Source organism: Citrus sinensis, chromosome 8 (assembly GCF_022201045.2).
Source record: "Citrus sinensis cultivar Valencia sweet orange chromosome 8, DVS_A1.0, whole genome shotgun sequence".
Lineage (NCBI taxonomy): Eukaryota > Viridiplantae > Streptophyta > Magnoliopsida > Sapindales > Rutaceae > Citrus > Citrus sinensis.
Genome location: NC_068563.1, coordinates 179363 through 193598, shown reverse-complemented (window position 1 = coordinate 193598; position 14236 = coordinate 179363). Strand labels below are relative to the sequence as shown.

At 36.3% G+C, this 14236-nt stretch overlaps 4 protein-coding genes across 5 annotated transcripts; 2 read left to right on the top strand and 2 right to left on the bottom strand.

Annotated features, from left to right (window-relative positions):
- The first annotated feature begins 205 nt into the window (after window positions 1-205).
- Window positions 206-4214, top strand: LOC102609793 (hypothetical protein). The gene is made up of 12 exons (XM_006486517.4): window positions 206-701; window positions 788-853; window positions 1327-1393; window positions 1507-1575; window positions 1970-2110; window positions 2252-2380; window positions 2525-2611; window positions 2735-2809; window positions 2892-2969; window positions 3083-3160; window positions 3602-3664; window positions 3781-4214. Exons 1-12 carry the CDS (start codon window positions 532-534, stop codon window positions 3859-3861), a joined length of 1104 nt encoding a protein of 367 aa, XP_006486580.1. The 5' UTR covers window positions 206-531; the 3' UTR covers window positions 3862-4214.
- Window positions 4215-4229: 15 nt separating this feature from the next.
- LOC102610106 (cysteine protease XCP1) lies at window positions 4230-5760 on the bottom strand. The gene is made up of 3 exons (XM_006486518.4): window positions 4909-5760; window positions 4685-4825; window positions 4230-4592 (listed from the first exon to the last, which is right to left on the bottom strand). Exons 1-3 carry the CDS (start codon window positions 5605-5607, stop codon window positions 4380-4382), a joined length of 1053 nt encoding a protein of 350 aa, XP_006486581.1. The 5' UTR covers window positions 5608-5760; the 3' UTR covers window positions 4230-4379.
- Window positions 5761-6517: 757 nt separating this feature from the next.
- Window positions 6518-10671, bottom strand: LOC102609325 (CMP-sialic acid transporter 4). Of its 2 annotated transcripts, none has more exons than XM_052432972.1 (15): window positions 10499-10671; window positions 10374-10420; window positions 10234-10290; window positions 10029-10140; window positions 9849-9928; window positions 9533-9608; window positions 9340-9440; window positions 8895-8966; window positions 8476-8524; window positions 8320-8361; window positions 7983-8104; window positions 7704-7763; window positions 7570-7618; window positions 7075-7169; window positions 6518-6943 (listed from the first exon to the last, which is right to left on the bottom strand). In XM_052432972.1, the coding sequence occupies exons 1-15, from the start codon at window positions 10523-10525 to the stop codon at window positions 6892-6894; spliced, it is 1041 nt and encodes a 346-aa protein (XP_052288932.1). In that variant the 5' UTR covers window positions 10526-10671; the 3' UTR covers window positions 6518-6891. The 2 variants fall into 2 exon arrangements, with proteins under 2 accessions (XP_052288932.1, XP_006486578.1); XM_006486515.4 differs by having other exon boundaries at window positions 10234-10288; window positions 10363-10420; window positions 10499-10669.
- A 1065-nt stretch (window positions 10672-11736) lies between these two features.
- Window positions 11737-13060, top strand: LOC102609036 (uncharacterized). Its single transcript, XM_006486514.4, has one exon. The coding sequence runs from the start codon at window positions 11956-11958 to the stop codon at window positions 12460-12462; it is 507 nt and encodes a 168-aa protein (XP_006486577.2). The 5' UTR covers window positions 11737-11955; the 3' UTR covers window positions 12463-13060.
- The last annotated feature ends 1176 nt before the right edge of the window (window positions 13061-14236 follow it).

Here is a 14236-nt window from a genome sequence, read left to right as displayed (position 1 = left end):
AACAGTCACAAGTAGTTAGTTGATGATATTTGAAACATATGGGGAAAAACATATTATTAACAAAAACGACAAGGGGGTGAAGCGAAATTAATCCCTAACTGAAGCCATCACATCAACATCAGTCAGAATTTCTAAAGATATTCTAGAAGCCACGCATAAATCTAACCAATCAATGTTTATGAGTAAACCAATTCAAAACATAGAAGATTATAAGTATCTTTGGAGATTTCTTTCTTTCTTGAAAACAAAAAGCAAGTAAAATAAGGAAAAGTAAAGAACAGAGAAGCGTATTCTAATTTCCAAAAGAAAGACAGAGAGAGAGAGAGAGAGAGAGAGAGAGAGAGAGAGAGGGAGGATTTGGGCGGTCGCAGACGCAGAGCACGGCCCCCAAGACAACGGAATCCATTCTCAGCAGACCAACTTGAGAGGATAGCTGTTGCCTTGCCATTCTCTCCCTTTTTCTATACATATAATAAGTCAGCTGCTTCGCATTTTGTTTCTTCATTCTTCATTTCATTCATTCCGCAAGAAATGGAGAGTGAATCGGAGCTTGTTCCATTCCCACTGCTTCCGACTCCGATCGAAACAAACTACAGGGCATGCACAATTCCGTACAGATTCCCAACTGACAATCCCAAAAAGCCTACTCGTACTGAGATTGCTTGGCTCGACCTCTTCCTCAATTCTATTCCTTCTTTCAAGTCTGCCATCTTCTTTTTCTTTTTATTCATTCTCTCTCTCTGTTTTAACTTGGATATTTGTCCTTTAACACGTTTGTTTGTTGCAGGAAGCGAGCTGAGAGTGATCCCACTGTGCCTGATGCTCACGTCAGAGCTGAGAAATTTGCTCAAAGGTTCCTTTTTTATATCGAATTTTTATATTTTTGTTTGAATTCACATTATCATTCCATATTTTGCGATTTAAACTCGAACAACACTCAATAATCCCATAGCAAAAAGAAAAAGAAAATCCTATCATCCTTAGTATGGGAATCATTTAATTGTTATTTTTGATTTCCGGAAATTGATTACTCTGGGTGACCTTTTCTCCTTCTTAGGAAATCCAGTTCGTTCCTGTTTAGAATATTTATGTGTTTCCGAACTTTGAATTGTTGGTTTGTTTCAAATCCGGCCTGGCATTTGAATTTAGATGTTCTGTTTCTCCTAGAGTACAGGTTCTTGAAATGGCTGTTTATACTATATATGTCTCTTGAATTTGAACGAGTTCACCTATCCTGCTTGTTGTTGCATGTTTGTTTCAATAAATAATTCAGTCTGCTGTCTGTAAGTTTGATTCTGTTAAGTTTTTGTGCATAATCTGCAAAAGGTATTCAGAGATACTTGAGGACATGAAGAAAGATCCAGAAACTCATGGTGGACCACCTGATTGCATTGTAAGTGAAGGATGCTGTTTTCCACTCCATATTATCAATTTCAGATTGAGGTTTCTCAATGGTCTATTGTGGAGAGCCTAATTTTTTTTTTTCTCTTTTTGGGGATTTTCAAGCTTCTTTGCCGACTTCGTGAGCAAGTCCTTAGAGAATTGGGCTTCAGAGATATATTCAAGAAAGTCAAGGTAAATGTTAGACTTAAAATACGTCAAGGTCTTCTTTCACATGCCAAGGAAGTAGAGTTTACCTGTGAAATAAAGTAAACTTAAAACCATCGGATACTGATAACTTGTATTTGCTAGGAATAACTATAGTACTAGGTTCCCTTTCCTCTAATGGCCATCTTCAAACTCTATGGTGAGAGCTTGGAGATTCTTGAGATCTATAACATACTCTTTGACCTTTTCCTGTTGACTGTCTGGCAATATTACTAGTCAAATGACAGAGTTGATGGAGAGAGAGGAGGATTAGATGTTAGAGATATGGGAGGACAGGGGATCCTTGATATTGACTAATGGCCATCATCCATTTATTTGTTATGACCTAAAGGGTGTTCCTTTCTGTGATAAATCATAATAGGATGAAGAGAATGCAAAGGCTATATCCTTATTTGGGGATGTGGTTCGTCTTAACGATGTTATCGAAGATGAAGGCAAGCGCGTAGAGAGCCTGATCAGAGGAATATTTGCTGGAAACATATTTGATCTTGGTTCAGCACAGGTATGTTAATCTTTGATTGGATGACTATGATAAATTTTAATGAACAAGCCATTGGTCCGACAGTTTGTATACTGATCATAGTAGCTGTAACTCATTCATATGATAAACAACTTATCATATTATTTTTTTCATTTCTTGAAGCTTGCTGAGGTCTTCTCAAAGGACGGTATGTCCTTTTTGGCTAGTTGTCAAAATCTTGTGCCTCGGCCTTGGGTTATCGATGACTTGGAGACCTTTAAAGTGAAATGGAGCAAGAAAGCTTGGAAGAAGGCGAGTTCCTTGTATGGTTTATGTTGATATTCTTTTTCAAAGAGTTACATCCTTGAAAGCATTTTGCTGGAAGAGAAAAGGAAAACATCAGTGATATGATAAGTACGCCCTTGCGCTAACCAGTTCTGTTGTGGTCCATTACAGGCTGTCATTTTTGTTGATAATTCTGGAGCGGATATAATTTTAGGTATCCTACCGTTTGCAAGGGAATTACTCCGACGTGGAACTCAGGTTTGCTTTCTGATTCAGTTATGTCGGTTGCTATGCAACTGAGTTTGTAGTCACTCTTTCTACTTATTTAGACGAAGCACATTCTTTTTTTTTTTTAATTTCTCACACTCTCACTCCCTACAGGTTATTTTGGCTGCTAATGACTTACCTTCAATCAATGATGTAACCTACCCTGAACTGATTGAAATCATGTCAAAGGTGACAGAAAACATGAAAATAAAAAGTAAAAGCTACAATTATTTCTTTTTCTTGGATGACTATAATGTGGTGCCAATTTCAGTTGAAGGATGAAAAGGGGCAGCTCATGGGCGTTGATACTTCAAAGCTTTTGATTGCCAATTCTGGCAATGATTTGCCAGTAAGAAATGGAAGTGCTGCCTTTTACTTCTTAAAGTCATTGCATCAGTAGAAAGATGTCTTTGAGTCATCGCATGTATGTTAATAATCTCTTCATTTTCAAAACTCTTGTAGGTTATTGATCTTACAGCAGTATCACAAGAGCTTGCCTACCTAGCGAGTGATGCAGACCTAGTTATCTTAGAAGGAATGGTATGTTCTTTATATTTTCAAGATACAACTGAAACTAAATCACTTCTTTTAATTGAAGCTTGGTTCATTTTCTAGTGTGTTTTTGAATGAGTAGAAATTTCAAGCAAAAATGCAAATGTAACGGTCAACGACATATCAGGGCTAATTTTGTTATCATTTGTTGCTCTATAGGTGAAAAGTTGAGTTTGTCTTGTGTAGATAACATTGTAAATCTGTAATTGTTGTAAGTCAAAAAAATCCTTGAGAGTTCTGGCGGATTTGATTCTGCTAATTTCTTAAAAGTGGCATAGCCAGATTGTTAATGTGATATTGGTATATATATGCTTCTTTTGGTTATTAATAAATTGCATGAGTGTAGTATTTTCATCTAAGCATGTAATCTGGTGGTTAATATGTTGTATCCGTCAACATAATGTTAAAAATTTTTATTGTTTTTGTCAGGGTCGTGGAATTGAAACAAATCTGTACGCTCAATTCAAATGTGATTCCTTGAAGATTGGGATGGTGATTGTTTCATTTGTAGTAATATTATTATTATTTTCTAGAATCTAGTTAATGAAATTATTTTCAGCATTAAGTATTAATATTGCACATTTGTTTTTGGCTTTTCTTTATTTCAGGTCAAACATCCCGAGGTTGCCCAGTTTCTAGGAGGACGGCTCTATGATTGTGTCTTTAAATACAATGAAGTTTCAAGTTAAAGTTGATTCTTTGCCTGTCCCCCTAACCCTATTCGTCCTGTGTCGATCATTCAGTGCACATAGAATATTAGAGCATAAAAACTTAAGCATATGAATGTCAAAATTTCACCCTTATAGGCAATAATGGAAACTGAAAATCCGAAGACTTGCACCCGAATGGTTTTTCCATACTTGTGATGTCGGGTGGATTGTATTTTCCTGTCGGGTGGATTGTATTTTCCTGTTTATGAAGTTCGGCTTCATAATTACTGTTATTATCATTATTTTATTCAAGTTGAGGTGCTTTGTGGGTGGACGTTTGTACGTATCTGTTACAAACTTCCTGCTCTAGTGCTTGTTCGCTTGCTTTCTCATTAATGGACGAATGCTTTTGTTCTTGTGCAATATTAAGCCGCAATGTTTATTATCAAAGTAGGAAAGAAAGCAAACCAAGTATTGTCACTTCAAGTGGGAAGCGACCAGAAAGAAATGAAATGAAAAGAATTGATCAATGGCAACAAAAGAAACCAGAGAGTTGTTTACTTCTTGAGGGGGATTGAAGCCATCTTGTTGATGCCACAGAGTCCTTCAGGTTTTCCAGTGTTTCTCTTCATCCTTATGTAACCTCTCTCTCCCCATTTGGGTCCCCATGAGTTCTTCACAATGATGTAATCTGAACCCTTTGATTTTCCATATCCAACTGCAGCAACGCCGTGATCGAGCTCAGCTCCACAAGGCCCAGTGAATACACCCTACAAAAAAGGCATATGCATGATTAGAATTCAGAAGACTAGCCTTCAATACACAACATGAAAGAGATGCATTGTATAACACGCTTCATTACCCCACTGTAAAATTGGAAGTCTGTGCCAGAAGCTTCGATGGCTACACTAACAGGCTGGTGAGCCAGTGCTTTCAAGAGACTTTGTTCATCGTTTTCTGGCACATCTTGGTAGCCACTGATTGTCACTACCTCCATCTCTTCCTAGAACATATCAAATAAACATAGTAAGTGAAAAAAATTCCTTGCTGTTAGTTTTTAACCATTAATAATTTCTTTCTACTCACCTTCTTGTCCTCACAAGTGCCTTCCTCCATAAGATATGGGTAGTCTTCTTCCTTATGGAGTCCTCCACTTGCAACTATATACTTGAATGCATAATCCATTAGACCTCCATTGCAGCCATTGTTGAAACTTGTGTCGCAATCAATCAACTCTTGTTCGGACAATGAAGTTAGATTTCCTGAGACTATCTGGTTGATGCCTTCCACAGCTGCAACAGTTGAAAATGCCCAACAACTACCACATGAACCTTGGTTCTTGACAGGAGTAACAGCTCCTTTCTTCCTCCAATCAACAGATTTCGGCAAAGCTTTGACATCTCTATAGCTAAACTCGGCAGAAGGCTGTCTCCTCGTGGGGAACTGAGGTTTCAATCCTAAATATTTGTTCTTGAACTCTTCGTGGCTCATGTCTGCAAACTCATTCAAACCAAGCCAATAGCTAGTGACCTCTTTGTTCCTCTGATCAATATGCTTCAAATTTTCTTTGAAGATCTCAAACCTATGCAACTTCTCTTCAATGCATTTGTAAGTTTTTCCATGTTTAGACATCCATGATTCAAATAGCTCAATGAGCTTATCCATGGAAGTCAAGTGCTCTGGTGAATAACCCACGATGGAAAAATCATGAGCCAGACTAGAGCACGCGAAGAGAGACAAAGACAAGGAAAGAAGCAAGAGCTTGGAATGAGAAAAGAAGGCCATTTCTACTAACGATTTTGATTCAAACAGAGAAGAGAAGGAGTAGATGAGATGACGCAAAGGAGATTGGTTTGGCTACTTATAGCTTCTCTTTCACGTGTTGCTTTAAAGTGAAGTAATTGAAAATTGAATTGTTTTCTAGAATACTGAGTCTTTACGATTGGTTCTTTTTTGCCAGGCTTTTGTCCCAAGCATGTTCATTTGTTTAAGATAGATTTGGTCTGGAATCCTGATATTATTAGCGCGAGAGTAAGACAATACGCCAAGCTAGTGGATTTTTTAGAGAGAGTAATGGGAGCTTGGAGAAGAACTGAGGTTTTTTTAAAAATGGTAAAATTACAATGCTATGCCAGAAGCATAGTCATCAGACTACCATCACCATGCATGCATGGCAGCCCCTAAACTAGATCGAGTTAACAATATTTCAGTTTTCCGTTAAGGGGATCGATCTTTTCAATTGGACCACTTGAGTTTGTAACCTGAGTTTAGTAATATCTCTACTGCTTAAATAATCTGGGTTGTTTGTCCGTATTAAAAAAGAAGAGGGGTGCATTCATAACATAAATGACTTCAAACATAACACATGTATTAGTGTGGTATAATAAAACATCATATAAATTCCACAAATATATTAAGGCTTTGTTTGAAATTGAGATTCAGCAATTATACCTTAAAATTTGTAGCACTAAAGTGTTTAGTAAACACTAATTATTGTAGCTTAAAAGTTAAGTTAATTTAATTTTATACTTCTATGATAAAAAATTTATTATATTTTTAATAGTTTTACTAAAATTATTATTAAAAATTATATTTACTACATACTATTAGTTTTTGTTTCGTAGTTACAATTTTTTTTTCCTACCACAGCACAGTTGTAACAAAAAATTTACAGTACCTCATTACTAAACAAATCTAAATATCCAAGATGATTTTTTATAACTGATGAAACGCATCACCATCTCTCATATGATACAATCATCTTGACATCCAATTTATCATTTCTTGAACTAATTGTAAAATAATTTACAAAAAAAAAGGTGAAAACATATCACTATATAAGCTTGAGTTTGATTTAATGATTCCAGTATAATCAATTGGAAAAAATGAAAGCTAAAGTTCCTGGGATGCAAGACTTTGAATTGATATATTGCAACGAGGCAGGCAGCAAACTCTCTTTGTTGCTTTCCACTGGAATAAGAGTATACCAAGAATTGTCAAACCACTAGTACACAATGCAAGCATACTTTGCTTTGTGCAAATTGGGAAGCCGGCATGAAGAAGCTACCCTTATCTTTGTAGTTTCCCAGCTGAATGCAAGTATACTGAGACAGAGACAACACTGGAAACAAAGTATATGAAAGTAAATGAATTACCATAAATGTATTCTACTGCAATCCATTATGCACAAAACCTTGAAAATAAATTACAACTATGGGAAGTTATAGCATATGGAAAAAAATTTTAACTTACATGGAACCAAGAAAAAAGGCAAGGGAAAGATGAAAGCCAAAAAGGAACACAGAAACAACTGCTGTGAGAAGCATAGCCACAGAGGTAGAGTACACCTGCACCACATTGTGAAGCTATTAAGTAAAAAACTTCAAATAAATGATGAAAGAAACATGCCAGATACATTTCCTTCTTTGAAAAATTAGATCAGCAACCATAACCATACTCAATAAGGTGATCTGAAGAATAGAAAACTTTATATGAAAATAAGTTCATAAAATTTAATTATTCACAATATTAAGAAATAAGTTAATAATTCACTATTTTTATGGTTTCTTATAAAAAAACATTGAGCAAGTTTGAGAAATCCTTTCTTGCGTGACTGGCCACAGTGGGGACCTCAAGAAGAGCTTCAAATTTAGCTGGTATATTTAGAAGAGCTTAAATATCGGAGCAGTTTGCTATTGATCAAAATAGTAAATCTCACTTAACAAAAAATTTAAGCATCGTTATTACCTTCACAATATTGTCTGCATATTTCATTACCATGGAGACAGCAATTCCACTACAGAGCAAACCAATAGATAAACCGTCATGCACACAATATCAAGACAAACAGTAAAATTAAAAGCCATAAAGGCAAAAATTACCTGAGTGCATGGTTAAGAATCATGAGAACTGTAATAAATGAGTACCCATGGAAGAACCCCCTGAACAGAAAATGCATTACTTAAAAACGATATATAACTTTGAGATGTCTAGGAATTATTAATCCATTATAGGAGTATTCTTCTAGATTCTGAAAGCAGGAAATAGAGGGGTCTTTAGTTTCACTGCCATCGATTGATGTCTTTACCAATCTAATCACACTTAGATGCACAAATTGACAGACAGAAGAAGAGAGAGTAGACTGACTGTAAAAGAATTACTTGTTCATCACTGCATCAAAATCTTGAATTACTATGGCAACAGCATTAAAGGCCATGCCAAAGACATACAACCAGAAGTTCTGCACATTTATATTTCTTGAAGGTCGCTTTTTCATTATCGCCTGCAGATAAAGGAAAAGCATACAATTAACTACGAATATTAGATCATTAAAATGAGGAATGCAATATGCATTCATGAAGCTCAGAACATTCTCAATCAAGATTTTCCTTATTGTTTGAGAATATATATGTAAAGGCCGAGTTAAAATGGTTGAGGAAACTATATAAGCTCCAAATAAATAAAATGTGCATGTTGTACTTAAAAAGTTCGCCTCACCTCAGTGTATACTCCAGCAAAACCACTTAAAAGTGCCATTACCTGCGAAACGAATTGCAAATTATTAAAATCATAAAGTATTAAGCAATAAAACTTATTATTAAACTTCTCACTACTTCCACTGGATTAAGAGCCTCTAGTTTGTTAGCTACTTACAATGGCCATTATCCAACCTTGCAAAGGTGTTTGAAGGACACGGTCCGAACTGCCAAAATAACAGAAATCTGAGCATAGTAAAACAAATTAGGGAAAAAAAAAAGAGCGAATTAGAGTAACCACTGCACATACTACAATGGGAGAATGATGTTTCCTGATTTCCACCATCCATATATGATGACAAACATGGAGATTATGATTTTTAGTTCATCTTTAATATACATATTCAAAATTCTTTACTTAATACTCGAATACAACATTGATATTCTATCACAAACAGGCAGCAAGCACCTTATACGTTTAAAACTTTGAATCATCTACATAACTGCCCCAAGGGAATAATTACTGTTGAAACGCCAAAAGAGAAGTAACATAAGTATATGAGACAAAGTTTGGGCTAATGTGATGAAAAGCCTTACTTAGAGTTCAGTTGTGCTGTGGTGCACCCACAACACAATAGAATGAAAGCCGCCCACTGAATCTCACTTAACCTGAAAACAAAATCCGAAGTTAGACGACTGGATTGACTCTTGCAATAACTCATTCAGTAAGGTTTTTCTTTGGATTAAGTATGCAATAGCTTTTCCCTTTTTCAGACTTCAAAAAGCAGTTGATTTGCTATCTATTTGTAGCTACAAAGCAGAAAATCAACTCAGTTCATATATGCTTTGATGCCTTTCACCGAAGCACCCAACAACTTCGGCTTTTAGACCAACAGTGTATAAAAAGAAGCAGAATGGCTTCTTGTTTCTTACATTCTTAAAGTAGGCAAACATAAGTCTCAGTTTCTGTGCTAAGTTTTTATTAAGGAGTTATAAACAATATTCTTTCCATCATAACAAGATACAAGATGAAAAGAAATACTTTTTCTTAAGTATAATTCGGTATAGGACACCAGTGCTGATAATATTCAGGTTCTTCAGTATCTGATAACCTGGTGCGTCCACATAAGCAAAGATGTAATACTGCCACAAAAAATGGAAAAAAAAAAATCACATATCAAACAAGAAGAGAATGACCCTGTATTTACAGAAAACAAACAACTATCGGACTCAACCTGAAGCAAATTCTTGACAAGGTAAAGGACTGCAGGTATTGGGTAAACAATCACTTCATCCAAAGTTGTGCTTAACCTAGTTCCACAGCAGGATAACAATTGGAACAAGAAATTAAAATTAGCTTCAATAATTTCAATAAGATCATCTGTTATTAATTGCAAAAGTAATAACACCGGACACCAGTAAACACAATCACATAATCAATAAAGTGATAATTCCAAATTAAAAAAATTATTTTATCGATTTTCTTGGTATCTTTCAAAATTTTTAATGAAAGTAAAAGGGATTGAAACAGAAAAAAAAAAAAAAAAAAACCTGTTATCGTCAGTAACACCTTCATGATTCCAAATTCTAGCCAAGGCTGCAAGTGACAATGCACATTTCAAAGTCTCCACCTAATTTTTTCAAAAGGAGCAAATAAAATGTCAACTTCAATCAGCACTCAAGACAACTTTGATATTTAAGGTTGATATGTTATATAATCCTGCTCCTTACCAAAAAATTAGCGGTGGTGACACTATACTCATACTTGCCAGCTCTCTTAGACCAAACAATTAATATCGCTTGCGAACTTGTAAGAACAGTCAATGCAAGTGTAACAACTGATCTGCAACAATGAAGTACCCATTTTACAAACTCTTTCCTATTTTGGGGGGGGGAATTCACATCTTTCCTACAAAAATGAAATTTGTTTACTTACTTGCGCTTCCAGTTGGCCAATTCACTAGATTTTGAAGCCACATTAGTAACAGAAACTGTATTTCGGTAAATAAAATTAGGCAATTTGCGATGAAAAGTTTGATCTTTAACCAAAAAAAAAAAAACATACTAGGCTTTCCTCTTAAGCTTTCTAAGTCACCACTAGAACTTCCACCTCCATCGTTGTCCTGCAAGGCCATTGAAATTTACTACTAAAATCTGAACTCATCGAGTGGAAATGACGGAGGCAAAAAATGGAAATTTACCTCGTCTTTGATTTTCCTGTACTCCATTTACGGAATTTGGATGCTCGGAGATCTCTATTTCCGGTGAATTTTTCAGCTTTTCGATTGCTTTAGCTAGTTCAAGCCAAGATCCCGTCACTCGGATCAAACTGAAAAAGTTGATATTTTCTTGCTATTCTGTCAAATTAATAATTACCAAAAAAAAAAAAAAGATCGATATGTGAAGCTTGAGGCCCATTTTATTATATTGGGCTGCTTGTAGCCCACGACATTTTGAGCTGTTAGTGCTCTACTTATGGCCCAAATCTAGACGCGCAACCGACATCTAGAAATGTGGGCCCCACCCTCATGAGTCATGAGCCACCTCAGAAGTCAGAACTCAGAAGTCACAACAACACGAGATGAGATCAGAGCGGTCCCTCCAATAACACGACAAATTGCTTGCATTTCACTGCTGCTTCCAATTTCTCGCATCCTAAGCATTCTTGACTTCTTTTCTCATGTACACACATGGACGTGGTCGCCTTACGACTTTTTCTTCGATGGCAAAATATTTTCACAACATTTTTTTTTTTTCATACCCATCTTTTCGACAAACGCATCATTAAAATTTAAAAATAAAAAATTTACACACCTCACTAAAGCCTTGATCAATGCAGAATAGGAACAATCAATTTAATATTCAATAATTTGGAGCACATTTCAGGAGACAAGACTTAACAGTAATTGATCTTAAGCAAATCTAAAATGCTTCTCTTCAGCAAGGCACGGAATAAACTAGCATGCAAAGCTGTGAAATCTTTCTTTAAACTCCTAATGATTAATCAAATCAATCAAAAAATATTTACTCCCTACAACATACATTGAATTAACAATATCTCCCCATGTCCCATTTTTCATTAGAATCGCAAAGCATTATAATTAAAATTGTTTGAAAAAAAAAAAAAAGAATATACATTGCAAACGATTTTCGGTCCGTGTTGCGATATGTAATGTATCAACATTTCAAGTGCCAATGTCTACATCTACATTTCATATTTCATAAAATATGAAATGTAAAACAGCTTTTAACTCCTAAGCTAATAAGTTAATCAATGCCAATTAAGCAACTTCTCGCCCACCTGTCAGACATACATTGAATTCAACTTCTCAAAAGCACTTTTTCGGTAGAAGAAGAGAGAGATTAAGAAAAAAGAATGGACCCCACAACGAAATAGGCCCATCAGCCACCGCTAATAGGAATAAAACAGGCTGTGATGGAGCTGTGATTGTGAGTGAACACTACATTTCACCCTCTCTTTCACACACCATTCTTCTCCCAATATTTGCTTCATTCTTCTTCCTCTCTCTCTCTCTCTCTCTGTTTTCATTCCCAAAAGTTGTTAACACGCAAACAGAAGCCCCATCATCTCAAGTTTCCTTGGCAATTGGCATTCTCATTGCCCGCAAATACAGTCATCAATCATCAATAATCGATCATGAGCTCCATTATTCAAACCTTGCAGAAAAAACCGTTCTTGCCCACAACTATGGCAGCGAGCAACAAGTCTCTCCCAGTGTCACAGCCAGCTGGGAACGAACAGGGGGGCTCACTGCGCAGAAGGCTATCATCACTGTCACTAAAGATCCAGCCAATGTCGGCACAAACGAAATCATGGGCATTTCAGTTTCAGAGATCCAAGTCCGTGTCCTCCATGGGAGAATACGCGGGAACTTCCATAAGAAAATGGTGGGACTGGAGCTGGTCGTGGATCCTGTCGAGAAAGCCACCGTTTGCTCAAGATCTGGAGATGAATGAGGAAGAAACTACGATTCTTGGCTGCCACAACAAAGGTAGCTGGAGACATGTTTTCTACAAAGTTAGATCCGAGATTAGGAAGCTCATGGGATCTGACAAAGTTGATCTCCCTCGGACATGCAAGTACAATTCTTTTCACTACTCCAAGAATCTTGACTCTACTTCTGCAAAGATATTTCAAGATTAATGAAGCTAGCTGTACGCCTACACCTACCTAGCTTTTATATATACACATATATGAAGCTTAATGCTGTGGAATAAGAATTGTTATTCGTTCATTCAACATTCAAGATTCAGATCATCACGGTCATGGATGGCATCCGTCAACTTTCTTTCTTTTTTTTTAATAAATTTTTTGGTTTTATTTTTGTATGCATGCATTAATTCATGGCTTTAAGTTGTTTTGGCTCCCTCCCTCGCTAGCTCCTTCAGTTTTGCTGTTAGCGTTCTACTTTATATATACGTATAAATGTGAATGTGGTGAGTGGGATGCTGCAAGTTGAATTCCAAGAAGAGATCGAAAGTGCTGCTGCTGGGCGAGATTCTTGGATGTGCATCGATCATTCTGCAGCCGGATCAACTGGGTGCCTGTTATTAATTAGCTAGTCGTCAGCTTTTGATGTTGCTAGTACATATTGTTCAATTTGTTTAATTATTATTATTTTTTTTTTTTTTCAAACTGCTTCCTTCCATTATAATTCCATTGTTGAAAGTGCTATACAATATTGTGTGTAGTGTTTGTAATATAATTAAGGTCAAATTAATCAAATTAATGTTGTTGCTTCTTTTGCAATGAGCAGTAGTGGTTCTTGTAATGATCCGATCCATTCATAGTCATAGATCTAACCAGCAGCTACTCTCTCCGATGTGAACACGCTGGCACTTAATTAACGAGTTATTATTCAACCGACAGTCCCTCCAGCAAGCATGTATTTTTTTACTCTTTTTTTTTTTAACTCGTAGCTTAATTTAAAAATTCAGTCGGTAAGGGATTGAACAGGAGGGGAGGACCGGCTCAACAAATCGTCGGTGCATCTGCATGACTAGAAATGAAGTAGGAGGCCAGCCAATGATTGCCACTTGCCAGGCTGCAGAGGCAGGACCACATGTTATGAATCAAAGCATCCGATCGATGCCACAATTTTGTTTTATTTTTAATAAGCTGTATGGATTCCCTTTCACTATTTACCAAGGAGTATCGAGTATAGAGGAGGAAGAGGAACAAGCAAGCTACGTCCGTCTGGCGTCTGCTCCAGCCTGCTGCTTAATTTGTGGGGCTGATTAAAATCGATCTGAGTAAGAAGAGCCAATTATTGACATTATTGACGAGAAGTTGTGTGAGACCGGCTAATTCTGGTGGGTTCTTCTATAAATGGTTGGTCTCAATTTGAAATTACTATTCCATCCCATCTCACAATCTAACAATAGAATACCATCCCACCATATCAACACACTGAAATAATGGACAATTGTCTCACGCAAATCATTCTAGCTAGCTGATATTTGATGTCATGAGCCCTTTGACTCCTTTTGTTAGTGTTATTGTTAGCCCTTGTATACTCCTAACAAAAGATTGATTGTCATCAAGTGGGGTTTAGAATCATCAATCATCTCGATCCAGAAGAAAAAGTGTCGGTGATTAATTAATCTAATATCATCTAATCGCTCAAATATCTTCTCTTCTTTTTTGAATAGAGAATTGAAAACAAAACAAAAAGCTTTCTAGTTTGTGCTGCGACTAAAGTGTAAAGGGCACATGGATCCCATCATGGTCACCGCCGAATTTATATAAATTTATGAGTAATGGACGATCGTATCATGCATGGATCTTGCAGGTTATTAACTTAATTTGTGTGTGTGTGTGGGTGTAATCTATGCACATATATATCTAGATTCACTGATAGAAAGGCATATGGCAAAAGTACAGAAGAGATGAGGCAGTGAGATTGAGCATGAGATCG

Coding starts and splice junctions, on each gene's coding strand:
- LOC102609793 (XM_006486517.4), top strand. CDS start 532: ATGGAGAGTGAATCGGAGCTTGTTCCATTCCCACTGCTTCCGACTCCG. Junction 1,576..1,969: donor ATATATTCAAGAAAGTCAAG/GTAAATGTTAGA, acceptor AAATCATAATAG/GATGAAGAGAATGCAAAGGC. Junction 2,111..2,251: donor TTGATCTTGGTTCAGCACAG/GTATGTTAATCT, acceptor CATTTCTTGAAG/CTTGCTGAGGTCTTCTCAAA.
- LOC102610106 (XM_006486518.4), bottom strand. CDS start 5,607: ATGGCCTTCTTTTCTCATTCCAAGCTCTTGCTTCTTTCCTTGTCTTTG. Junction 4,826..4,908: donor GCACTTGTGAGGACAAGAAG/GTGAGTAGAAAG, acceptor GATATGTTCTAG/GAAGAGATGGAGGTAGTGAC. Junction 4,593..4,684: donor ACTTCCAATTTTACAGTGGG/GTAATGAAGCGT, acceptor CCTTTTTTGTAG/GGTGTATTCACTGGGCCTTG.
- LOC102609325 (XM_006486515.4), bottom strand. CDS start 10,525: ATGGAGTACAGGAAAATCAAAGACGAG. Junction 10,141..10,233: donor TTGGCCAACTGGAAGCGCAA/GTAAGTAAACAA, acceptor TCATTGTTGCAG/ATCAGTTGTTACACTTGCAT. Junction 7,619..7,703: donor ATTCTTAACCATGCACTCAG/GTAATTTTTGCC, acceptor TTTGCTCTGTAG/TGGAATTGCTGTCTCCATGG.
- LOC102609036 (XM_006486514.4), top strand. CDS start 11,956: ATGAGCTCCATTATTCAAACCTTGCAGAAAAAACCGTTCTTGCCCACA.